This window comes from Cygnus atratus, chromosome 12 (assembly GCF_013377495.2).
Source record: "Cygnus atratus isolate AKBS03 ecotype Queensland, Australia chromosome 12, CAtr_DNAZoo_HiC_assembly, whole genome shotgun sequence".
Lineage (NCBI taxonomy): Eukaryota > Metazoa > Chordata > Aves > Anseriformes > Anatidae > Cygnus > Cygnus atratus.
The window spans coordinates 12,773,469-12,798,731 of NC_066373.1; the positions used below are offsets into that span (position 1 = coordinate 12,773,469).

At 52.5% G+C, this 25,263-nt stretch overlaps 2 protein-coding genes across 9 annotated transcripts in view; both read right to left on the bottom strand.

The window, feature by feature from the left end:
• Nucleotides 1-15,150, bottom strand: part of CNOT1 (CCR4-NOT transcription complex subunit 1) — a 60,002-nt gene extending 44,852 nt beyond the window's left edge. For 3 of the 8 annotated variants that reach the window (XM_035543779.2, XM_035543775.2, XM_035543773.2), the window contains exons 1-8: nt 15,013-15,135; nt 8,914-9,188; nt 4,174-4,281; nt 3,366-3,464; nt 2,778-2,846; nt 2,620-2,674; nt 1,995-2,198; nt 385-553 (exon numbers count right to left, since the gene is read on the bottom strand). In XM_035543779.2, coding sequence (XP_035399672.1) covers nt 385-553; nt 1,995-2,198; nt 2,620-2,674; nt 2,778-2,846; nt 3,366-3,464; nt 4,174-4,281; nt 8,914-9,015 — 806 coding nt within the window. In that variant the 5' untranslated portion in view covers nt 9,016-9,188; nt 15,013-15,135. Of the gene's footprint in view, nt 1-384; nt 554-1,994; nt 2,199-2,619; nt 2,675-2,777; nt 2,847-3,365; nt 3,465-4,173; nt 4,282-8,913; nt 9,189-15,012 lie in introns of all 8 variants that reach the window. The other 5 variants (XM_035543777.2, XM_035543776.2, XM_035543774.2 and 2 more) reach the window with 3 other exon arrangements.
• Nucleotides 15,151-15,942: 792 nt separating this feature from the next.
• SLC38A7 (solute carrier family 38 member 7) lies at nt 15,943-24,122 on the bottom strand. Its single transcript, XM_035543770.1, has 11 exons — nt 23,787-24,122; nt 22,931-23,375; nt 22,546-22,744; nt 22,324-22,468; nt 21,510-21,608; nt 20,459-20,516; nt 19,990-20,104; nt 19,645-19,792; nt 19,363-19,562; nt 18,881-18,935; nt 15,943-18,793 (listed from the first exon to the last, which is right to left on the bottom strand). Exons 2-11 carry the CDS (start codon nt 23,195-23,197, stop codon nt 18,691-18,693), a joined length of 1,389 nt encoding a protein of 462 aa, XP_035399663.1. The 5' UTR covers nt 23,198-23,375; nt 23,787-24,122; the 3' UTR covers nt 15,943-18,690.
• Nucleotides 24,123-25,263: the final 1,141 nt, after the last annotated feature.

The following is a 25,263-nucleotide window of genomic DNA, read 5'->3' on the forward strand; positions in this document are numbered from 1 at the left end:
AGTGAACTAACAGGAGTCTGTCACAAAACCTGAGTTCTCCTACAGATCTAGTAGGATTTCATTTGAATTTCTGCCTATCTAGCCATTCTGTTTTTATAAAAAAGGATACTGGTCAAATCCTTATCAAACCTTCCCAAGGAAGGTGAATACCTTTAGCTAACATTTCTTACCATGACAAAATCATACACAATTTCAACAAATACGCTATACATGCTAGAAGCAAGACACAAAACAGGAATCAAAACAGATAACCTCATAATACTTCTAGTTATTTTAGTACTTAAAGTGTTCTTTTTCTTTACCTTTTGTCTCAAGGAAGAGAAAGAAAACCACCACCACCCAAGATGATCGATTCCACGTAAGAAATTGGGTTTTCCTACAAACCTTGTACAAAAGCCATAGCCAACTTCTTGCATGAAGTCTGCCAGAGAACTCTCCATCATTGTTTTGGCTATCCCTCCAGAATCAGGCAGGATCCTGTCCATTAGAATGTCCCGTTTTTCAGGGTATAGAAGTGGTGCAAGCACCACAGGACAACGCTCCTGGGGAAAATCTGAGGGTGAGAGGAACAAAAACAAAGTCAGTGTCAAAAACGCAGAACACCAGTCACATGCAAGTGACTATTCAAAAAAAAACTTGAGTGCTGTAGTAGAGTTTCCCTGCTGCTACAGTTATCCGGAGGGCACTCATGGAGCATTTCTCCATCCCACCTACCAGTTCTCTACTGGCACTTACACATTCCTAGAGAACAAGAACGTAAAATAGGCTACCTTAACACAGGTTCACACTGCAGCTGTCAAAAAAGGCTAGCAGCCGCAGTGGTAAGTTTACAACTAGATTGTCACTAACAGCAGTCATCCAAAAAAAGCACAGAGCAGGAAACAATACAGCAGTAAAGCAAGGCTCTCCTCCAAATCAGGAAGTATTAGGAAACAAAGGAGCTGCTATTGAGTACTCAGCCTAAGAAGTCCAGCAATCTAAGTGTGAAACTTGGGGATGGAAGGATAGCTTACTCCTTTCTTCCTTTCAGGGAAGACAAGTTTAAGGGAGACACAGTCCTGAGAAAATCAGAGGTGTGGGTAGGAGTTTTACTCGCAGTGGAATGCAGCAGAGTAAAGACAACTTATGGGCAGGCCTTCCTTATGCAGCACTATCTTTAAGATGATGCGTAACGCCTCCATACCCTTTGGGGTCATTCAGAGAAGAATTCCCAATTTCCCAAAGCAAAGCGAGAGGAATAATAGAAGCTAAACACTAATCAGCATTAAAGCAAGCATGACCTAAGAAGTTACACCTAAGCATACAGAAGAAACATTCTGCTTTTGCACGAAGGGTGACGTCCTCGACGCCTGGGCAGAACCAAGCAGTGTGTTGTGTTAAATGCAGCTGGCTTCTGAGTTCACGTCCTCCTTCTGAAGGGTTTACAGCAAACACTTATTTTGGAAAGGAAGAGACTACCAGTTCATAGCCCACTGACAGAGCCCCCTGCTATCACACAAGGACCATGGTAGATTCCAGGAAATTAACTATTTTTATTCCAAACCACTTCCTTTGCTCCGCTAATTTTTCCTCATAGATCTGCACCTAATATAAACAACCCAGCACTTACCCTTTCAAATATGTGGATTTTAATGCATGTTCCTTACCACGTAAGGAGCTCAAGTTTTTCAACTACACTGCATGTGTTGCTTCAGTTAAAGCTGTCCCATCCCACACAAGCAAACACACTAGCATATTCCCTATTTTGCTTATTTATCAAAACACTTTTCAAAAAAAAAAAAAAAAGCCTTGAGGTTTCTCATGCTACTGCTCACTAAAAGAGAAATAGGCTAAAACAGATGTTAAAATAGCAGTACTTTTCTGTCAGTTTTGTTGTGAAGATTTAGTGAGTTCTACCTCACCCCCCATTTCAGCAGTCTACACTGACTGCAAGTTATAAAAGCCTATCTCAAAATCTGCATTTAGTCAGGCATCCAGAAAAACACCACACTTACCTCTACGTAATGTTTTGAGGAAAGCGTCAATTTGTTCCTGTCCCACCCCAAATGCTCCCTTCTGCCCAAAAAGGAGATGGGAGAGGAGAAGGTGCAGGACCTCTATTGCAATATCTTGGAAGCCACCTTCTTGATTTCCACTGACGTCCGCGTCAATGTAAGAGCGCAAAAGATCCGGGAGTTTCTGTTTGATGAACTGGGCAGCTTTTGAACACAAAAGAGACAAGTCAAAACCTGAAATTTCTTTTCAAGATGAAGACTCATTTTAGTTTAAGTACCATTCTCTTACCCAGCGTTTGTTTACCACAAGCTGCAAGAGTTCTGATTTCAATAGAAACCTCACAATCCATACCCCTGAGCTCAGTATTAGTGGACAACTAAAAGGTTAAGATATCACAGTATCTCAACTTAATTCATCATCTAGCACGTCATTCATGGAAGGAACCCCCACCTTCATATAAGACAAGATGACCAAGCTACCTATTGCCTCTCTCAAAACGCTCTTAGACTTCAGTAGCTCCCCTGATTGCAAGGTGATGCACGCAAACATCTATCCGCCTCTAAAGTCCACTGCTTACAAAGAAAAAAGATGTTCTTGCTACAATAGTTTGGAAGCTTTACTTACCAAAACCTCGTAGATCTGAGCTGAAAGAGTTCAGTAAAGCGAGACCAAATATCACCTGCAAACAATAAAAACAAACACCACAGTAAGGGGACTTCATCCTTTCCAACAAGCTCAGTCATAGAACACTGAAATATTTTGGAAATAAGATGTGCACCTACCTCTTGAACTTTACTTAATTTGATGACTTTACTCAATTGGGCAAATAAATGGGGTGAAGGCTTTAGACTCTGAAACAGGTAAGAAGAGTTAAAGAGAGCTGATTACATGATTAGTCTCATTTGTCATGCGGCAGGAAAACTACAGCCCATTTAAAGGTCTTTAATTTTAGTAACTGCTCTACTGTAGGTTAACACAAAGCCTATATTGGTAAACTAAGCATCTCTAGAACTATTTTTGGATACCTCTAGACTAAAAGTTTATTCCACATATCCCTCTATTAATCTATTTCAGCATTAAACCCCCATCATGGCTTTCATACTGAAAGAAACACAGGAGCACTGATCATTTATTTTGGTACTGTCTGCCAGAAACAAGCCATCAGGTACTAACATTAGATTAAGCTTTTAAAATTAGTTTTTAGTTATTCTGAGTGACTGAGTAACTAGCTCAGTTTAACAAAACAGAACTTCCATGCAAGCTCAATTTTTGACGACTTTAACACAACTGATCTTAGCCATAAAAAAAAAAAAACAATAGGAAAAACACAAGGGAAAAACAGGAGGATCCTTTTCAACAAGCATACAGACCTTCTGATAGTGCAAGGGATTGTCAATGGCGTAGGACAGCGTCGAGATAAAGTTCGGTTTCGTAATCAGCGACGCACACTCCTGGATCAGAAATTGAGTCTGGAAAGAACAAAACATTCATATTGTTTCAACACAGAACAAGACAATAAAGCTGCTTCTTTTCACTAAATGCAGTAGTACTAAATATAGGAAACCTCTAAGTCTTGCAAGTGCCTAAATTCTCATCAGCACTCATTTAACTAGCTTCCTTTCAGTCAAGTTTACTTAAGGTTTTGTTTGGTTTTCCCTCTAAGATTAAGAAAGTGACCAAACATTTGCATAAAATGGCAAAGAAAACTGATTTGCAAATATGCAACATTTCATTTTCTGTAAGCAACCTTACACACACGCAGTAGAGGATCTAAGAATATTTGGTTCTTATTTGTGAGCTAAAAAGTCTGTGCCAACATTGCTTAAGGACAAAAAACACTAACCGACACCAGACGAACCAGTTAGTGGACTGGGACAAAGTTTTCAGGAGACAAATACAGGCTTTCAAAGTAGAGCACTGTATGTGGTGAAAAGACCAATCGTACTTGAGCTGCTTTTCCAGATCAAGGTATTTTAAAAGAGTCAAATAGCAAGAATTTACTGCCCTCAGACTAGAGGACTGGCAAGAGCTGCTTCCAGTTGAAAAGCCAAACGTCATAGCAGTGTTTTGCTCAAAGCTACTATCTCCAACCTCCCTTTGTGCTTAAAACAGAAATACCTGCAACAGGATTTGATAACAAGCAACATTAACAAGCAGCTGCCCCAGCGCAAACTTTACCTGATGGAAATCTTTGCCACTGCTTTTACCATCGCCACTGAAATCCACGTGCGAGAATAGACAGCGTAGTAAATGCCTGTCTGCCTCGGGACCGTGCCTGTTCACAATCTGGAAAAAAAGCATCCAAAAAACAACTCGGTAACAAACAGTCATTAGAGAGCATGATCTGGGACTAGCACTGTGGATAGAGCAGTACTTTGAGTGCTTAATACAGGTGGAGTTTCAACAGAATTGAGAACGTTTCCCTTTTAATTAGTAACCTAGAAAACAAATCATTAAACCTATTTGCAAATGAAAAGCATAAAAAGATAGGAAAAGAATCTAGACACACGTCACTGAGAGAAGCCATGCATTTCACAGGTTGGGTTCTTACAGAAACATTAAGAGAGGGGGTTTTCAAGTCACTAGAGGATGATTTTATGCTTCTCTGCCACTAAAGCAGCCCAGAATCCACATGGTGCCATGGTCCTGCTTTCCCCCATATTTTTCCTACCTCTTCTGTGCCTCAGTGTACAAGGGTAGAGCCCTGAGACAGCTCGCATCTGTGTGCTACACCTACGTATTGGGAATTTCTCCCAGACAGGACGCTGTAGGGAACCTTCCTTCAGCTTGCAGACAGCTTCTACCTTGTCTCCTGGTCATGACTGACTGCCACTACTATTCCAGACCCTTTTTAGACAAAAAAGGAATACTATACAGTGTTTCCTGCCATATAAAAAAAATTAATTTCCCATTTGTTCATTAACAAACTTTAAAATAAAATTTCTGGGCCGCAAGCACTCAGCACATGACATTTCCCCTGTCCTTAGAGCTCATTCAGCCAAATTCCATAGCTCGGTCTAAATAGGTGATTCACATTTGTTAGTTTCAACATCTATTACTCATTATTAAATCCTAGTAACTCTACTCTATTTCTGTTAGTGTGCCCTACGATTTGCCTTTAGTTTAACTCCTGGGTACAGATCAGCCCATCAGCTTGCTGCCTGAAGCACCTTCAGGCTGTTTCAGCCTGCATCCATTTCTTTAAGCGTCACCTAACTGCACAGCATCACTCGTTTTCAGTAGAACCTAGAGCGGCAGAAGGTTCAAGACACTTCACCACCAGTAACTTGCTTTATTTGTCCAAGTAACAGCAGCTAACGTCAAACCCAACCTCCATCTACCAGCAAAATTTGACCATTGTTTCCACAACATGTGGAAGCACGCCCCAGCAGCTCTGCCCTGCGCTGTGACTTCCTCCACCAAGTTCAGGGCTGCACCCTGCCACAAACATCCTCGTCCGCTGGTGGCTTCTTTGTGCAAAGGGCCAGACAGCGTTGCTCCAGGCTGCATCCGCTTCAGCTTCTCCGACGGCTCCGCTCAATTCCTCTATCGTTATCTGACCCCGTACTTCCCCTTCCCTCACAGGCTGCTCACTCCAGGGGCTGCCAAGTTTTGTTCGGCTGGGAAGGAACATCCGAGTTGGAGATAGCTCTGCATCATGACCAGGGGCTACAACATACACGCTCGTGATACATCGGCCCGGAGCATACAGCCCGCTTCAATCAGCTGACAGCGCCGTCCTCAGTGGCAGCCACCCCCCAGGATTAAGTGGGAAGATGCTCGGATTCATGCAAAAGGCAGCACAACAGAACCGACAGCAAGTTCTGAGCGAGCTCAGGCTTCAGAAAACAAGCAATTTGCTTAAACACCTCCAATTAAATATGTAGATTGAGAGATGGTAACCAGACCGGCACGAAACTGGATCAATCTGCTATGAGCTACTTGGTGCTATAACCAAGATGAATTCACGAAAGCAGATGGACGCCGAGGAGAACTGCACACACTGAAGCTATCAGCACAACATCTCTGCATCAGAATTAGATTGCTGCCTCGTTTAGGAGCAGCTTCTGAAGGTTATGCGTTTGAAAACTTAACACACGGTGGGGGAAAGCGAAGGCTGGAAGTGCAGCGTAGCATTTTTCATCTCACTACACTTATGCAAAGGTTCTTCCAGGAAACAGAATAAGAACTGTTAGTTTTCCTGTAGGAAGAGCTGAAAGAACCCTTAGTTTGGCAGCCTGCCTACACGTTTCCAAGACAGTGTACCTGTTTCATAAAGTCATCTCTGAAGACTGCCTGCCCTAGGAAGAACAGCTGCCGCAGCTTGTTTGCTGCTAAACACCGAAGGTTACAGCAGAACTCCTGTTTCAGGACAGCAGTTCAACAACAGCAGCACGTTACTCTAATAAAGCAGAAGCCTGGCACTTTTTCAGGAAAAGGGTAAAGCATTGTCTGCACCATGTCACGAATCTGAGTCGAGTACACATTTACTTCCTAGTTAGTTCTGTAGCTTATTTCCAACTACATCACGATATTCTAGGTATCGGCCTTCTGACAAAAGCAGCCCTGGAGTTTGCCCTCTGCTTTTAAGAGGCCTTGAGCACGCCAGTACCCAGCTCTTACAAGAAACCCGCCTGCTTCTGAGCTCGGTTTCACAGTTGCCAGTTTCAATCTATAGGCAGCACGACTGCCAGCACTCTTTCCCTAACAATTACAGAGGATGAAGCTTGAGTGCTAACGCTACTACGCCCTCCAAAAGACTCAGAGGAGCACAGTCTGGCGGCCCATAGCTGCTACTCCAACATCACGGTGCTGTTCGGGGCAGGGAATCTGGCTGCATGGAAGAGGCTGAGGCACCCGACGCCTTCCAGGTGGCCCTGCTGGAGCAGGGTGCCACCGGGTGCCACCAGGAGGTCCCTGCCCACCCCAGCTGCTCTGCGATTCAAGATAAAGCTTGAACCACCCATATTTGGATTTAACATACAGAGACAAGTTGGATTTTGTTTAGGTAAACACAGGCTTAGCCCAGAAATAACTCTGCTTTTCAGCTCTGCTCAACTGAACGCAGACGGCTTTGCTTTCCTAGATGAACGTCCGCAAAGCCCTTCCCTGCTCTCCAGTCAGGCTCTCCTTACCACTGATTCAGGAAAAACAAAACCACAAAACCCATTTCAGAGGAAGCTGTTCTTTAGAATTCATCCTTCTGACAAATATATAGGAGATCCTTTTCTTAAATATACGTTCATTTTTTTAAAGCAGTCTTAAAGCATCACGTATGTTAAGTGATGACTGAAAGCACATTAAAGCAAAAATCAGTTGCTCGAGCTTTGCCACAGTTACACTCACTAGCGATGGATTCAAACTTGTCATTTTGGTCACAAGTGCAAGCTGGAATAAAGCCAGGAGCTCGAGCTCAGAGGCCTTTTTCACTAATCAGTTGTGAAAGGAACAGCTCCAAGCATGCCTTTCCAGTCTGTACGCTTAGACACGAACTTTGTAAAATTGAGTTATGCCAAAAATTTACACCAGGCAGCGTACTGTGAGACAAAGACAGTTAAAGCATGTACACATAACCTCCAACTATCTAAGGCAAAATTGCACAAGGAACCACAAAAGTAAAGCGATACTAGCAAGTTAAAAAAACACCAGGGATCAAGGAGGTTTTAGGAATTTAGTTTTGAAATCCTAGATCTGTGTTATAATCAGCTATACTCAATACAGCCTTCCCGCTGACTAGCTCGCAGTCTCTCAACACAGCAAGAGGCCTGGGGTGGAAAACAAGGAACGACCTGTCCCCATTTCAGAGATCTGCACTCCAGCTGAAAAGAAGACGGACCACGCCGCCTCTCAGACCCAGATGCTTATTGTGCTTCCCCTAAGTTTCCACGTCAAATCTGCAAGTTATAGCTCAGTCACACCTCGCTGCTGTTCGCTTACAGGACAGCAGGATCTCACACCCTTGCAAGTGCCGGACTTGCAAAAACATGCCGGCTGTACAGGAGTTGCAGAAGGTGGGTTCCATTTCCATGGCCCGTGAAATCATCTGAAGTAGCAGCACCGAGTACTGCAGGCATCGCCCCCCTCATCTCAGGGGAAGCAATAAGCACGCTTTTAAACAAGTCCGTTGTTACAGAAACTGACTCTGCTTACACCCTTTGGCCTCCTAATTTCATTCAAATCGCTATCGGACTGCACCGGCGTAAGAAAAAAAAAGTTTAAGCAGCCCAGCTGCCTGCTGGGAACTGAACTAAACTAGTTTCTAAAACTGGCTCGGTAGCATTCACTTCCTCCTGAGTACTCTGCCCCAATAATGGTTTTCAGCCCATCCTGCAAGTCAGAGCTATTTTTAAAAGGGTCAGCTGAACCACAATTCTCGCTCAGATTTTGGATCTTTCTTGGTTGCAATACACAACTACCCTGCCTGCCTTCTGAAAAACCAGGGCCGACACAGTTCCCTTGGCTCCACCAGCGTGCCACACTCCTTTGAAGCAGGTAAGGAGCAAAAATCTTCCATCCAAAGCAAGCAAAAGTATTCAGATGAACAATTTTTTCAGTGCCACAACTCTGAACAGTAAACGTGTGTGGTTCCAACCCTCTGCCACCCAACTATGTTCTTAGGGATCTTCCAAAGTTGAAAACTTCAACCTGAAGGAGTTCAGGGAAGCTTTGTACACCATACTCCAAGAGCAGGAGCTAATCCTAACATGCAACCACTAAGTTATCCTGGTCTCAGCTCTGAAGGATGACTGCTGCTGTATTCCACCACTCGGCAAGTGAAACCAACAGGAACGCCTCAGAGAAGCGAGCTGCGGTTCTTGGTATCGCGGTACAGAAACGTGCACGAGAAGAGAGAAACTCCATCCGACATTCCCATCGTTTCTTCCCAAAATTTCTTCCGCAGCATCGTTAGTTACTTACATGCTGTATTTCCTGCTGGCTGGCTCGGTAGTTTTTCTTGGTTAAATTGTCCACCAGGTAGCTGATTTGAGACAAGGCCAGCGAGAGCGAGTCAAGATTCATTGCTGGTTGGGGCGGAAGCAGGCGGCCGAGCCCGGCGCAAAATCACCATTATTCCCCTTTAGTCACCTCAGAGACAGGTTAATTTTTTTTCCCCCAATTAGCCTGTATCTGGTTGTGTTACTTTCTTCAGCTCTTCTTTCTCAGTTGTCTTCCTCTGTTCTGAAACATGGCACCTGAAAGACAAAAACTGCATTACCTTCAAGTTCTGTAGCAACTTTACAGCTGTGCTCCAGGCACTGCTGTTACCTCGTCACGGATCACTATCAGTTAAAATATGTTTTTCTTTTTTTTTTTTTGATTAAAAAACCTTTAAAATATTTACATAATATTAAAAAGCTCATGGTTTCTCTGCACGTTTTTATTTCCGGCAGAACACCACGCGGTGGAAACAAAACAAAAAACTCAGCGTTATGCCTAAGGGCCTTTTCTGCTTTCCTCTCCTTCGGAACAGGAAAATTCTGGTTTACCAAAGATGTTGAGAACAGACATTTTTGATGGCTTAACTTATGTAAACTGTTCAATGTAACTATGTCTACAAGGAAGAAGCAGCATTATTAAGTTTTCACAACACCAGCTTTGCTGTTTTCACGCTCCCCGGCCACATTTATTCGTTTCTGCGTTTCGCCAGCCTGAAGGAGCTAGCAGAGAGTCAGAAGAATGCCCACCCTTTCAGCACTGCGAGAACGCAGAAAATGAGATGCACAATAAATGAGATACCACACGGCAACAATCGGGGGTCACAATCAGTCAAGGCAACAATCACAAGTTTATAGGAAAAGCACGCTTTTCAACCATTTCTGCGATATTTTCCCTCGCTGCTCTCAAAGTAGCATCGCGCTCAGCCGCCCGCACCAAAACAAGGGATTGTGAATGAGCAACACGCGCCAAGAGCTGCAATAAACTAACCCTAACATTTGGCTTACACGGAAACAGCTTTCCAGCGAGCAAGAACAGCAGAGCTTGCCAGCTTAATAAATTTCTCTGAGAACACAGAACTTGGCACTTGACATCTCGTCTGTTAAATTACAGATTGCCAACGCGATAAAATCGCATCCCAAAGCGAGTCCTGCACAGCCAACAGTCGGAGGAGGCTCAGAGGAAGCTGGAAGCTGCTCTGGGAAGCAGCTCTGCAATTTGTCAGGGCTGGAAGCACGCTGGAGAGTCACTGTTGTGAAGCTCTGCTCGATCAGGATCCAAAGGTCACCAGGCTTCTTGCCAGGAGTCTGAAGATGCCCATTTCGAATAAAAACTATTTCTTTGTGCCCTGGTTGCACGGCCGAACCCCCAGCAGACGACTTCAGTGCCCCCGCCCTGCCGGATCAGGCAGGTGAGGCGTCAGCCCGACACCCGTGCTGCTGCTGGGGCGGGGCAGGGCAGCGAGCCCTGCACGAGGCGAGGGGAAAGGGCTGTGCCGGGAACAGGCAGCACTCACGGCCCTCCTCATTCCTCACAAGGCATTCACTCACACTCGGAACTGTTACTTAACACCTGCCTGCACTTTTAACCATTTTTCTCCTACCGTACTGGGAAGGACGCGCACAGGGTGTAGCTTCAGTGGCAGCAAGGTGCTTCTTGGAAGGACTAGCGAGTTTACACATGGCACCTTGGGGGGAAGCGTGCTCCTCTTCATCCACAGAGGACAAAAACCATCAGGAACAACAAATTCTGTCACGGGGGATGAAGAGTCTTCCAATTTTTTTTAAGGAAAAAAGTTAGCCGATTTCTATTATGCCACAGAAACCCCCGCGTATTCCTAGAGGCTACAGAAGATCCCACCTATGCAAAAAACCCCTAGGTCTTATGACAAAATTTTTCAAACTAACACTGAACACCTTCTTTAAGATTTCAAAGACAAGCTAGTAGTGTTATAAAAGAATTTCGTAACACGTTTAAAACTGCAGCAAGAAAACTTTCAGTTCTTATTTGCGTACATCTGGCAGGCTCACTCACTACTTCTACCTACAGGTTTTTAACTCTAAAGGTTTTGTACGAAGGGGGGTGGGCACACAAGTTACCAGGTTTCCCAGGACAGTACCTGACTGTTTTCTGTAAACAATAACTTAGTTTTAGAAAGCATCCCTGGACTAAATAGTAACTTTAAAAAGTGCCACCGGACACTGCAGGTACACGCTGTCCAAGCAGATCTCACAAGCAAGGTTTAACATACTGGACCAACCTAAAGCTTCTGAAAGGATCTGTTCAAAAACAAAGAGAGCACCAAAGCACGGTGCTTCCACCTGTAAAGCCCACCAAGCACCACAAGCAGCTAGCACGGGGAACCCAGTCCCTCTCAGGGCACCCGACTGCAGCAACAGCCTGGTACAGGCTCAAGAACAGGACCCACGCCAGAGCTCCAACTCGGTCACTCTGACAACAGTGACTGAAGTTTCAGAGCTTGCCTCTCTGGCCACTAGGAAAAAAAACACCGAACATTTCTCTGGGTGTTGTTCCTCAGACTGAAGCAAACAGCGCAGCATCGCACCTACCCCACCCCAAATCAAGCGTTTAAGCCCTGGAGCTGGGCAGCAAACCGTTCTCCTCCAAGAAAAGCAGAGACCACCAACCCTGCGTGCTGCAATCCCGCGGAGGCACGACCACCATTCCTGCTAATTGCAAAGTCCGGCAGTGCCACGGGAGATCCCACGTCCGAGTCAAACCTGGGTTTTCCCTCTCAGGGAGGCAGAGCAGACCCTGCAGCTCAAGGACAGAGCACGGTAGCTGAGGGAGGTAGCTTCCTATTTATGTCGTAAATACACAGCTTCTGTGGGCCGTATCCCAACACTCAACCAGCCTGCAGCTCTCTCAGCACCAGAGCAAGAGCATCTCAAAGTTTTGAGCAACCTACCTTACCGTAGCGCACACAACTCCGAGTAAGGGAGAGCTGCCAGGAAAGCAGAAGTGCATACAGGTAGCTCCCTGGCTGCTCAACGCGAGGCTAAACTTCAATTTCTGCAGCACTGATTAAGGAAGCTATGAATGCTATGCAAAGCAGACTTTATTTTTAGATGCATATATTCTTAGTGGGAATGAATCTCCCTACCCTGGCCTCAGGAATTCAAGGAGCTCTCCGTGCACGGGGCACACTTGCCGTCTTTACAGGTTCAGAAAATCTGAGCCTCGGCCAAAAAGACTAGACCAAAAATTTAAGTTTCCTGACAAAATCAGCAGCTTTCAATTACAGCTCCTACCACACAGTAATGGAATAAGGTATCAGACACAGGACTCGGGAGCTCTTATTCACACGTTAAACCATTACCATTTTACATTGTGCAACACAGCAGATTTTTAAGAGGTGGAAAATACTTGCTGTAAGCCGGAACACTTTCTAAGGAAATCAATGGGCCATCCACACAACGTTTGGCAGGGGAGAAGCTTCAGCTGATCCTCTTCAACAGGGCAGAGCTCTGCTAGGTTACTATATCATAAATACGCTACAATTCAAGGCAAGAATCCCAAAGCTCAAAAGACAGAAGACCACTATGTAACCAGTAGCCAGGTTTGACTAAAACACTTCCAGCCAAAAAACCTGATGCAGATCTCCACTTGTAACTACGCCTCACTGCTGAGGATGAGGGGAACAAACCTGAAGTCCTCCACGCATTCAGGAACAACCTTATGAAGAACGTAACTTCAAAATTACTTTAAGCCAAACATTGGATTTTTTTTAATATTATTTTTGCAGAACTAAGTAACTACACTCCCTTAGTTTCAAGAGCTGTAAAGACTTTAGGCCACGTGTACTACATGTGGAGGATAAAACAGCACAAGTGACAGAGCAGCAACACAGTCACTGACTAGGTTCTGAACTCCTGTCACAAAACATCATACAGAACACACTAAAAGTGCCACCACTAAACTTGTCCTCCAGAACACGGACTCTTACCCGCTTCTTCAAATCCATGCACCAAAAGAACACACAGGAGAGCAGCACACCTCTCAGAAGCCTCACGTGAGAAGTGCTCCAAGGGGGAAGGAGGGTTTTGAATCCCGCTGCAGTTAAGTTAGACTACTGGATGTCATTTCAAAATCTACAGGGAAAAACCTTACGGCGTAAGTCAAGCAAAGAGTGAAATAAGCTACGGAATAATTTGCCTGGCTCAAAGGTAGGTGTTTACACAGCAGAACCACCCAAATATTCCACTTACTGGAAGACTGCACACAATTCCAGTCAACTGGAAGCCACTAATGCTGGTCAGACGCATTAATTTTAGTTTCCACAGAGTGCTTGAGCTAAGCACGTATGTTTGTGCCACTAGGTTAAGGCCAGCTAAGCTTCAGGTCTGGAACCTACCTCAAAGACGTCAGGCAAGCATCATGACATGGCAACTTCAGGCTCATCTCAGCGAGGAATGTTTACAAACATCCAAGCAACTCTGACTTCCTACTTCCCCTTCAGTCAAACACTACAGGATAAAGCTTCCACTGGAGGTAAGGACCTACTCTCAAAAGCTCTGTGCTGCTTTACCGTCCGAGAAGACTTTTAGAACAGTTCAATACTGCTTCAAAGAGGCAAAGCAGAACTACAACATCCACAGAACATAAGACAAATCTGGCTAGAACGGCCGTGTCCTCAGCCACGAATCTCAGTGGTAAGAATTCCCTACACTACTTCGTGATGCCTGTTCACAGGGTCACAGAATGTCACTATCCACGTTTCCTAAGGTATGCTTGCATAACTCCCCTTCCATGTACTCACTGTTTAAAACACCAGTAGCAACTACTTCAGCATGACTTAAAAATGTGTTAGATATCTAGGAGCACTACGCTAGAAGAACAGAGAATTAGATATTTCTAATGTCTAAAATAAGACATGGAGATGGCAAACTTGCTAGGAGTTTGGCTTTGAGAAACCAGGTCAAGAGGATCAGTAGTTAACAGCATACTTAAAAGCATAAGGACAGAAAAACTAAGAAAATAAGACTTGAGAAAGAACAAGTCTATGTACTACCAGCTACGCTTGCTTCCTGTTTGTAAGAGTCACCTCACCTGGGACTTATCCCACCTATAATTTAAGTCAATGCCAATGTAGTTACCTTAGAAACAGGAAACACTTAAGTTATGTGCACTAAGAATGACTTGTCAGGAGTCACGCCTGTTTTGTTACCTACTTTAGGAAAAAAAAAGGCCAAGTTCCACCAAGAGCAGATGTCATGCTTCCTTCTCAGATGTTGGATTCACAAGCAGACACCCCCTAAGCTCATCTCACACCAACAGATAAACTATCTGGCTCTGTGATTTTTTTGAATATTATCTCAGTTCGGTTGTAAATAAAGGCCGAAGACTGCCCAAACAAGTTGTTGACGGTCTGTTGGTGGTTAGGGCTGCTCGCTAACCTGCCGGTACAACAGAACACGGGGCTCCTCCCGAGTAGCAACGACTTCAACGGAGCTACCTGCGACACGGCGGCGGCCGTCGGATCGTCCAACTGTTGATGTTTTGCACTGCTGGTATCCCCACTTTTCCCACGCACACGTCCACCTGGCTGCACGGCACGCCTGTAACCGCAGCACAGCGCCGAGGCTCTCCCCTGAGGTCCTCCCCACGGGGCTGCCGCCGCGGTGCTGCAGCCGCCCGCACGTTACCTGCCCTCCCGGGCGGGTCCCAGCAGCGCGGACCCTGCGGAGGTGCCGCCGGGCCGGGCTCACGGCGGGCCCGGCACCTGCAGCCCCCAGCCCTCACAGCTCCCTCACAGCTCCACCTGCCGCCACCAGCGCCGCGGCGGCGGGCGGGGAGGCGAGGCGGAAACCCGCAGAGCCGCGGCTCGGCCGTGCCCCCGGGGAGCCTCCCCCCGGCACCGGGGCTCCCGGCGGCGCTCCCCGCCCCAGCTCCCGCGGCCCGGTCCGGGAGGCCCCGGCCCGGCCCCTCAGCGCCTCGGGGCGGCAGCACCGCGGGGCCAGGCCGAGGCCCCGCCGCCCAGCCCCGCACCCTCCGGGCCCGGCCCGCCTCGGCCTCGGCCCCCGGTGATCCCGGAGCCCCCCCCACGCCGCCGGGCCTCACCTGGGGGCCGCCTGGGGCCGGAGCGGGGCGCGGGGCCGCGGCCTCTGTGCGCTGGGCTCCGCCGCTCCGCTACAAAATGGCGGCCGGGGTCGCGCGCTCACGTCGCGGCCTTTCCCCTCCCCCGTCCCCTCGCGGCACGGCAGCGGGAGGGGGAGGTGGGGGGAGGGGAGGGGCGCGCTGAGGGCCCGCCCGCCCGGCCGGCGCTCCTCCAATCGGAGCGCGGCTCGCCGCGCGGCTCGTCCAATCAGCGCGGCGCGGCCTCGAGGGGACGCTCCCCCGTCCTCCCCCCGCCCCGCCCCGGCCGTCCGCGCGGAGAGGGCGCCGAGCTCTGATTGGCCGCGCGGCTTCGGCCAATGGGGGCCGGCTGGCGCCTCGGGCGGACCATGCGCGCCGGCGGCCAACCAGCGCCGGCAGCCGAGGCGAGGGCCGCCCAGGACAGCCAATCAGCGCGGGGCAGGAAGAGGAAGCGGCGGGGAGCGCCAAAGGGCGCGCGGAGTCAGGGGGAGGGGGAGCAGCAGCGCCCCCCCCCCCCAGTGGTGCAGCCCGACCCCCACACACGCCGCAGTGGTACGGCCCGCGCGGCGCCCCCCGCGCAGGGCAGTGGTACGGTCCCCTCAGCGCCGGCCGCCATTTTGTGTCCGCCCGCGCTGAGGCGGCGCCGGGCGGGGGCAGCGTGCGGCCGTTTGTCACCTCACGGGACACGGCAGCGCCCCGCCGGGCCCTCACGGCTCCGGGCTGCCCCTCAGGCGGCTCTGCCAGGCCACACGAGCGGTGGGCGCCCGTCCCCGGGCTGTGGGGACGGGGCTGAGGGGCGCGGGCCCGGCCCTGTGAGGGCTTCGAGGCGCCCGCCGCCCCCCTGTCACGTCCTGTGCCGGGGACAGCCCCGCGCGAGCAGCCCCGCGGTGTGCAGAGACCACAGGGAGCCACACGCACCACAACTGCACGTTTATTGAGATCATCCGCGTTCACAGGTAGAAAAGACGTACAAAGGCCAGAGTTTGTAAACAGTCACAGGAGGGGTAAGGCAGACAGAGAAACGGCCACGGCGCTGTGTTACCCCATGCCAGGGCCGCAGGCACCCCGGGTCTCAGGCACGGGGACGTGGGATGGCAGGGCCTGGTGTCCCCCGTGTGCGCAGGTGGGAAACAGAGACACGGGGCACCTGTGGCTGAGTGCTGCTGCTGCCACTTCCACCCGACCAGGCTCGGGGAGAGGAAATGGAGCAGCATCTCTGGTTACCTGCACTCCCACAGAGACACAACACATGTCCTGTAGCCCAGCTGCAGCCCAAGGCGATGCTGAGCCGGGTTTTTGAGACCGAAGTCCCCAGTGAGCACCCCAGCCCCGCACCTGGGCTCTCCTTCCTGCTCAGAGCCCTCCTGCTGTTAATGCAAACCCAACAGAGCCATCAAGGATGCTCGTCCACATTTTTTTTTAAACACCAAAAAGTTCTTCGAGCTCCTGCCCTTAGGCAGGAGCCAGGAGAAGCATTGAGGGCAGCCTGTGCCTGCAATGTTCGCACTCCCGTGTGGAGCACAGATGGCCTATATTTAGATGACACCCATTAACCCCAGGCCCCACAGCTCCTTTCACCTCTTGTTCTCATCCTGCAGAAGCAAAGTGTTTGCTCACGTACACCGCATCCTCTGTCCTCCCTCAAGCTCTAGAGAGCTCCGCACAGCAAAACACTTCTCTGTTCCCAGGCAAGCACACAGGTGACACAAATGGGGGGTCTGCTGGAGTCTGTTCTTGTCAAAGCTGAGGGCGCAGTGGTTGGAGCTACCTCGGAGGAGCTTGAGGGACACAGTACTTCACATAGTCCCTCAAAACAATTTATTTGGGGTTTCTTTCTCATTCTCCATCTGGATTTCCCCCTCTTATCTCAAAGAGTGGCGGGGAATACTCAAATTACAGAGCGGGATCTGGGAAGAAACATGCATTGGGGCGAAGAGCCTTTCCCTGCAGTGCAGCGTGCCTGCCAGAGCGGGGCCAGCCCCACTGCGCTGCCTGGGAGCTGCTGAACGCCGCAGCCAGGCTGAAGCCACCTCTTGTCAGAGCACATTTATACACCGCAGGCACTGGTAGGGAGAGGTCACACGCTGCCACGAGGACGTGCCCATGTGCTGTCCTCTCACCCACCGCCGGCTGGTCACAGAGGGAAAGGAACGCAGTAACGGCTACATCAACGTGTCACGATTCACCTTCCCACCACAACGGGCTGGGCCAGGTCCCACACCTGGGAGCACTGCTCCGAGACACGTACAAGGATATTTACACATCAATCCCTCTCTCCCCCAGGGATGTAAAAACCAAATATCAAGGGACTTTAAAGTCTGAACAAGAGCAGTTGACTGCTGAGATTTAATTACCCCCAGCCGAATCTGCAGCTGGAGGAACTGCTAAACCCAGAGAAATGATCAAGGAGCAGAAGTGAAACTTTCCAGAAAGGCTAAGCAGAAACCGCCCAGAGCAACGACAGCCAGATATAGTGTAAACAACTGAGGGAACAATGTAAAATGGATTAACGCCGACTGCTTTATCCCTGAAGCATCCCTTAAAACCTACACCTGGCCCATTCCTTGGACACCCACCCCGGAAGAACAGGATTTGAAATTCAGAGATGAGCTCGGCTCTAGCGTAGTGTCTCCAGCAGGTCGATGCAGTCACAGCACCTTCTCTAGTGAGTACCAAGCCCCTGCCAGGAGGCTGGGCTGGCAGTGTAAACATTGCACCGGCCTGTCGCTACCCGGTGTCCTCCTGATCCTCCTCCAACAGCACGTTAAAACCAGGCTCAGTGTGGTGTTCCCACTTTCAAACAGGAAGTGCAATCCAGACAGAGGAAAATGGAAGAGGAACCCCTGCCAGCACTGAGCTAGGACAGAAGACTGGCGAGATGAGCCACAGGAAAGCAAAATTCAAACCGAACCAAACACTGACACAGAAGAGGACTACAGGGCTGTCGCCCTGTCTAAGCTACTGGGTATAAGGTGGTGGAGGAATTGCCACACTCATGCGCAGTGAAACCTGTTTGCTTTCCAGATTACTGAACTCAGCTGGGGCCCACCACTGCTCAGTGGGGCAGAGCGGCCTTTGCTTTCTGCCAAAGGAGAACTCTCCCTTTTTGCAGAGGCACCATTTGTTTTACATTCTGACCACGGCACACCCTCACCGATGGCAAGTTACAGCATGATTACTAATTCCCTTTATGCAAGACGCTGTCTCCCTCCAACACTGTAGTGAAAACAAGGACATTAAGCTGTCAAAGTGCTGGAGAGGAGTTCCCCTGACACAGAGTGTGCTTTCCTGTGCAAACCCCAAACATGATCCCTTAGTGATGTCTACCCCGGAGGGGCAGAAAGGATTTGACCTGGATGTCAGCACGGAGCGAGCGCTGATCTCCACCGTCACGGCGCTCCTCTCCGCTGAGTCTGAGGTCTCCTTGTAGTGATGCTCCGGCTTCACCAGAGAGTCAGGACTGAGGAGGCAAACCTGACTGCCTGGTGCGTTAAGACAGCGAGATACGAGTCCCTGCAGGGCTCTTTCAGCAAAGCCCCAGATTTCAACATTCTTCATGGATGCTCCCAATATACCAAAATCTTTTCTCCCCACTCCCCCTTGGTCCTGGAGCAGGAAATCTGCTTCCCCGTGGCAGCAGCCCAGCCCAGCCCGGAGAAGGCGTCAGGCTGTGAGATCCACAAAGATGGCATTGGCAGTGGTCTGTCCGAAGATGAAGGCTCCGAGGGTGACCATGAACACCCCATAGCTGACCTGGGCCCACCAGCTGTGGACGCACAAGGACAGAGTGCGTTTTAGATGGGACCTTCACTACAAAATCTGCAGGGGAAGCAGGGAGAGGGAAGCACATTACCTGATTGCCCTGGTTTCTTGGATCTCGGAGAGTTTGGCTTGAATCAGGCAGAGCCCTGAAACGGAGAGGAGGCAGATTAAACCCAGATGAGGACTGAACAGACGGCCTGCAGGCCAGGGAGCTGAGCTCCCTCTGAAGTAAGGGCTGCTCTGTTGAGGGCAGGAGGGACAAGTTCTCTCCTATTTCTCCTCGGCTTCTTCCAGCCCATAGGAGATGTGCCCCAGGTCAGCCCTGGCCAACTCCCAACCTGCTCTAGAAAGGGTCTGCCTTTGAAAGGGTCAGCATGTTGCTGGCTGGGATATGAATTTTCCCCCCAGTCCTCACCTAGCCCCCTGCCTCTCTCCCAGTTATGGAGCAGAGAGACCAGTGAAACCAGTGGTTCTTCTTGCTCCTGTGTCCCCTTCCTGTCCCCTCCCTCTCCGAGATACGAGGCCAAGAGACCTCCACTCTCCACGGGGCACCCCAGGACGACAGCGCGGTACCTGGAAAGACGAAGATGAAGCAGGCGGCCAAGCCCCCGATGACGGAGATGACTTTGCCAATGTCAGGGATGAAGAGAGCCAAGAGAAGAGTCAGCAGGAACCAACTGATGGTCTGAAGCAGGCGCCTCCTCCGTTCCCGAACCACGTCCTCCTCTACCGTCACCCCGGTGTAGCGGAGCCAGAGGCCCTCCAGAACGGCCCTGCGGGCATGGACGCAGGGAAGGAGGCTTCCAGCAGTGCCCCTCCTGCCCACACCAGCCCCCGCCGCCGCCCTCCGCTCACCGGCCGCAGAAGTGCAGGATGGGGTAGGACGTCAGCACGCACAGGATGATGAAGGCCCGGGCGAGGGCGACGGGGATGTCGTCGGAAGGGTAGGAAAGCAACACATCCTGGTCCACGCTGGCCCCAAACGTCAGGAAGCCGCAGACGCCTGCCGGAGAAGGGCACAGTCAGCAGGGGACAGGGAAAGAGCCTCCTGCCCTTGGAGGGATGCAGCACGGGACACCGTGGTTAGATAATTCCCTCCCTGTACCTCTGCTGCCCAGAGGATCTCTGTCCTCCAGGAGCTCGCAGCCCCCCCAGGACCACGCCATAGCCACAGAAGCCACCCGGGGTCCCCTCACTTACCAGTGCCTGTATAGACAAAGAGAGCGATCACCATGGCCGCTGTCACCACCGCTCCCCAGGTCTTCACCTCCGGCTGCTTCATGCTGTTAAAGACGGGCACGCTGCTCACGTGGCACTGCCGGAGACACGAAGAGAGCGCGGGGACACGCGATGGGCTGAGCTGGAGCACCGCGAGCCGCGCAGGACCCCGTGCACCACACGCAGCCGTGGCAAAGCTCTACCAGTGATGTGATCCCCCAGGTTTGTTGCTGGAGAAGGCAGTGGGGGCAACAGGATTAAATGGGTCCACCTCTCCCCCACCCTGCTCACAAACCAGCTCTTTGCCCAACAAAAAACCGCTCTCCTCCTGCCAGGCTGCATCATACCAGGGACACAGGGCAGGTTTTGGCTGAATGTGCAGGGAAGTGTCCCCGGACCAGGCCAGTCCCCCTGCCAGGCAGGAAGCGGAGCACCTGGCTTGTGGCCGTACCTGGAACCCGAAGCAGATGGTGGGCATGGCGTTGAACACAGCCATCCAGGTGGAGGGGCTGGGGAGAGAACGAGGCACTGGTCAGAGCCGGGGGCACTTGGGAACGGTGACTCTGCTGGTCTGCCCCCTCCTCGGCTGCCAATTCTTCCCACTCAAGGAGCTTCCCACTTGGGACAAGGCCTCTGCATGCTAAAAAGTGATCTAAACTTTGCTCTGCCTTAAAATCCCCCGGGCTGTTGTCCCCGCCCACACCAGGTCCAGAAGTGGCCCCACACCATGAGGGGACAAGCCACGCAGGCAAAGGAAATAACCAAAAATCACACTAAGAGAGACACAGACCCCTTATTTCTGGGTGAGTACGGGGGTACGGGAGCTAAAAGTGACTCGGCTCTCCTCGAAACCTGTGAAGGAGCTCTGGAAACGCAGGTGTTTGGGACAGCAGGATCCCCTGGCAGGGCCACCATGGATCAATGCCTCCAGAGATCCCCCAGGGACTGGGACCACATCTCTGGGGTCCTCAGTGGGAGGCTGAGCCCCCATGGGACCCGGGGCTGGCAGCCACCCTTCACAGGCTGTCACACCCCGTGTCGGCTGTGTCCTGTTAGTGTCCCCCCTTGTCCCCAGGTGGGCTAGCCGGACAGCTCGACCTCTCTCCATCCCTGTCCTTCTGTCCCCTGTGGTCTCCTCGGTCCCAGCTGTCAGAGTCCACCCCCCCCCCAACAGCCTGCAAGACGTTTGCACTGGAGGCAGATGGGGATTCTCTGATGTCTGACAAGGGTTCAGCTCAGGCTGTAGTGATGTGGAAGGAGACGAGGACCAGGACAGGACGCCTCCAACAGGCCTTTCTCTGCTCCTTCACCACCTGCTCCCAGGAAACATGCAGAGATGCAGCCACTTGGGAGCTTCTGGCAGCAACGTGCAGTTTCTCTGGGACCTGGGACAGGACCTAGCAAGGATCTGTCCTCAACCTTTGCACCCCTCGCTCACGAGTCCCTGCCTGGCTCTGCAGTGCTATCAGGGTCACCGCCAGCACCATGTCTCCTGCACGTACCTGGTGGGGATCTCCACAGGCACAAGCTCCTTGTCGGGCCAGATGTACTTGATGATGATGACGGCAGTGACGTACCACGTGCCAATCACACTCAGAGAGCTGCAAGAGGGGACAGTAAGTCCATCAGTGTACTGCCTCCCAGCTCTGAGAACATCTGAGAGTCTCCTCCCAGCACCTCCAGCCCCATCCTTCCCCCTGCACAGCCCAGACCACCCAACCCTTCCCATCGGGATGAGCCCTGCTCTCCTCTTCCCCACAGGAATACACCAGGCAGCGTCACCCGCTGTCCCCACACAGGCACCAACGGAACCCCACCACGACGAGGGACTGTGCTGTGCAGCTGGGAGCAGCAGCTGTGCTCCAGCCAAAGGAGAGTGCTGACCCTGGGCTTTGGGAAAGAGATGAACGTTAAAGAAGCGGCTATGGTGTTTCTGTGTCCAGCTCCAGCAGGGGAGTTACACCAAGATGTTTGGTGGAGTGGCGCTAACCTGCAGACCGCCCAGCCCAAGGCCCTGGAGACCCTTATGGGCTCTCCCTTCTGCAGGGTGCCCAACTCCGAAGACAGGGAACGAAGCAGCTGGAAGCTCTTCCAAGGCTCCTCTGGAGAGCACAACGGAGGGACACAGGCCCTGGAGAATTCTACTGCGGCTGGGGAAACCGAGGCAAGGAGGAGATGTCTGACACCCCGGGGGTTAGCGGGCAGATGAGTGCTAGAGCCACGCTGTCTCCACTCCCTGTCCCCTGGGCCCCTGCTCAGGTGGGCGCCAGCTGCCCCAGGCGGTCAGCCCAGCCCTGCGGGGCTCCCCTCACCCACCTGGCGTACTTCTGGAAGCCGATCTCCTTGGGGATGGAGAGGGGCAGGATGAGGAGGAAGGCAGTGATGCTGATGGTGAACTTGCGGTCGGTGTACCAGCGGCTGCTCCCCGCTTCCTCAGGCTCTGTCACCAGCGCAGCGATGACTGTGGGGACAGATGGGTTGTGCCGCTTGCCCCTCCCAGAGGAAGGCAGGCAGCTCGTTGCTCCTTGGGGCACTTACTCTTGTCCTCCTGGTCTCCGATAATGATGAGGAAAGCGATGCAGGTGCCAAAGGTGTAGACGGCGATGGCCACCTCGCACAGCACGCCCGGCACCTTCCCGCACACCGCCCACACGACCTCTTGGTACGTCCGCTCGTTGCTGGCCTGCGAGCAGTACGCCAGGATGACCAGGCCCCCGATGATGAAGATCAGCATGCACTGGGGTGGGAAGAGGAAACGAGAGCACACAGTGAGGCAGCGGCACGCCGAGGTCAGCAGAGCCGCCCCAAACACCCAACATCTCCACTGTCCCTCAGAGGTCCTACCCTGCACCTCACAGGGCGCTCCGTGTCCCACCCGGCCCCTCCAGGCCTGGACAAGGGGCTCTCCCCTCCTGTCTCTCACCATCTGCAGCGCGATGCCCGCGGCCACGCCGCCGGCCATGTTGAAGGCGGCGGGGAAGTTGAGCAGCCCAGCCCCGAGGGCGGCGTTCACCACGATGAACACGGCGCCCAGCGCGGACGTGGCCCCCAGGCCGCTGCCTTGGCTCTCCCCGCTCTTCGGTACCGTCTCCACGCTGGGGCTCTGCAGGAGCCTGGCCCGTTCCCCAGCATCGGCGCTCCACTCCCAGTCCCTGTAGTCACTGTTGATGCTCCCGGTGGCCTGAGCCATCTTCTGGCAGGATCTCTCCCTTGCAGCGCGGCACTCACGTCCCACTAGTGTTCTCGCACCGGGCTCAGCCGATCACCGTGAGGAGCGTCCCCAGCCAGCGCTGGATCCATCAGGCACGGGGACAGCAAACGGCCAGGCTGGGACCACAGCAGCGCAGGATCCGGGCGCTTCACTGCTCCTAGAAGGGGACAGGGAAGGACACGAATGCGCTAAGGATTATTGGGAAACCGAGTCACACCTCGGTGGTGTGGAGGAGCAGGCAGGAGGGTGGGTGCCCCCGGATCAGCCCTCCCGATGGACTTCAAAAGACTGCAGCCGCCAGGGACACGGGACAGGCGGCAGGGGAGGAGATCCACGTCCTCTGGTGGCACACCAGTCCCCGGGGGACAAACACACGGCCGGCCTGACCTGGGGCCACCCCAAAACCCTCCGGCCTACAGCCTGCGTTAACGAGGGACAACGTGGGCTGACAACCGAGCGGGGCAGAGAGAAAACGAGCTCCCTGCGCCCCAGCTTGGGGTCCCAGCACCTGGGCACCCTCATTTCAGCAGGGGTGCTGTGCGGTGGAGGGCGCGGGCGGAGAACTCACCTCTGGTCCGCCGAATTCGCGGTGAGGCCGCTGCTGCCGGACGGTGCCAGAGCCCCGGTCGCGGTGCTGGGCCTCCTCGCGGGCCGCCCGTCCTGCAGGCACCAGACCCGCGGTCACGGCTTCCCGAGCCAGCCCCGACGGCTGCAAGCGCTGCACGAGTCGCTGCGTGCCTGGGGGTAAAGTCCGAGCCTGGGGCCTCAGCGAGCCCCGGCACGCGGGGCAAAGCCGGGCAGCCCCCGCGGCAGCGGGCAGCCTCCCATCCCGGGGCGCCTCAGCGGCCGGCGGGGAAACGCCCGGACGCGGGGACGCGGGGCCCGGCCCCTCCCGGCCCGGCTCGCCCTGCCCCCGGTCCCGCTCCCGGTGCCGCCCCCGGCCCTGCCCGCAGCCCCGCAGCCCCCGGCCGCCCGCTCACCGCGGCCCCGGGCCCGGCTCGGCGCCGCGCGGCATGCCGGGGGTTGTAGGCCGGCCGCGCGGAGCCGCCCCGGCAGCCCCGGCTCCGAGGCGGCGCTGAGGGGGGCTGAGGGGGTGCCGGGGCACCGGGCAAGGCTGAGGGGGCCGGGGGGTGGTCGGCAGGGGGAAGGGGAGGCTCAGGGAGACCTCGGCGCGGCATTGCAGGGCTTCAAGGGGCTTATAACAAGGGTGGAGGACTCTTCAATGACAGGACGAGGGGGGAGCGGGCTTAAACTAAAAAAAGGGAGGTTTAGACCAGACATTAGGAGGAAATTCTTCGCTGTAAAGGTGGTGAGGCACTGGAAGAAGCTGCCCAGAGAAGCTGAGGATGCCCCATCCGTGGAGGCGTTGGACACCAGGTTGGGCAACGCCCTGGGCAAGCTGATCTGGTGGTGGCATCACTGCCCATGACGGGGGGATGGAGTTAGATGGGTTTCAAGGTCCCTCCCAACCCAAACCATTCTGTGATTCCACAGCTACCTAAAACGTGTGGGGAGCTGGGGCTTGGCCTCTTCTCACAGTTAACCAGTGATAGGACCAGAGGGAACGGCCTCAAGTTGCACCAGGGGAGGCTCAGGCTGGAAGTAGGAGACATTTCTCCTCAGAAAGAGCAGTCAGGCGTTGGGACGGGTTGCCCAGGGAGGTGGTGGAGTCACCGTCCCTGGGGGTGCTCAAGGAGAGGTTGAACGTGGTGCTTGCGCACATGGTTCAGTGGGTGACATTGGTGGTAGGGGGGTGGTTGGACCAGATGATCTTGGAGGGCTTTTCCAACCTTAATGGTTCTGTGTTCTTGGCCAAGCGTCCCATTGAGATGGAGGAAAGTGTCAGCTACAAGAGCAGGACCACAGCCTGCAGCTGGGCCCTTTGGGAACTCATACAAAAATCAACTGCGTAGGCTACTGGATTAGCTGCATGGGAGTCCCACAGCCCCTGGTGCATTTGGTATGTACACCTGGGAACTGCCCTCTCTATTCAGGAGATTACGGTTTCACCAGCCCTGCGAGACTCCCTCTGCTGGCACATCCCT

What these genes read in the sequence shown, in the direction of transcription:
- SLC38A7 (XM_035543770.1), bottom strand. Translation starts at nt 23,197, where the DNA reads ATGGCTCAGGCCACCGGGAGCATCAACAGTGACTACAGGGACTGGGAG. An exon ending in CCATCTGCTTCGGGTTCCAG is followed by an intron (nt 20,105 to 20,458) that starts GTACGGCCACAA and finishes TGTCTCCGGCAG; the next exon opens with TGCCACGTGAGCAGCGTGCC. An exon ending in CTTCATCTTCGTCTTTCCAG is followed by an intron (nt 18,936 to 19,362) that starts GTACCGCGCTGT and finishes TCTCCGTTTCAG; the next exon opens with GGCTCTGCCTGATTCAAGCC.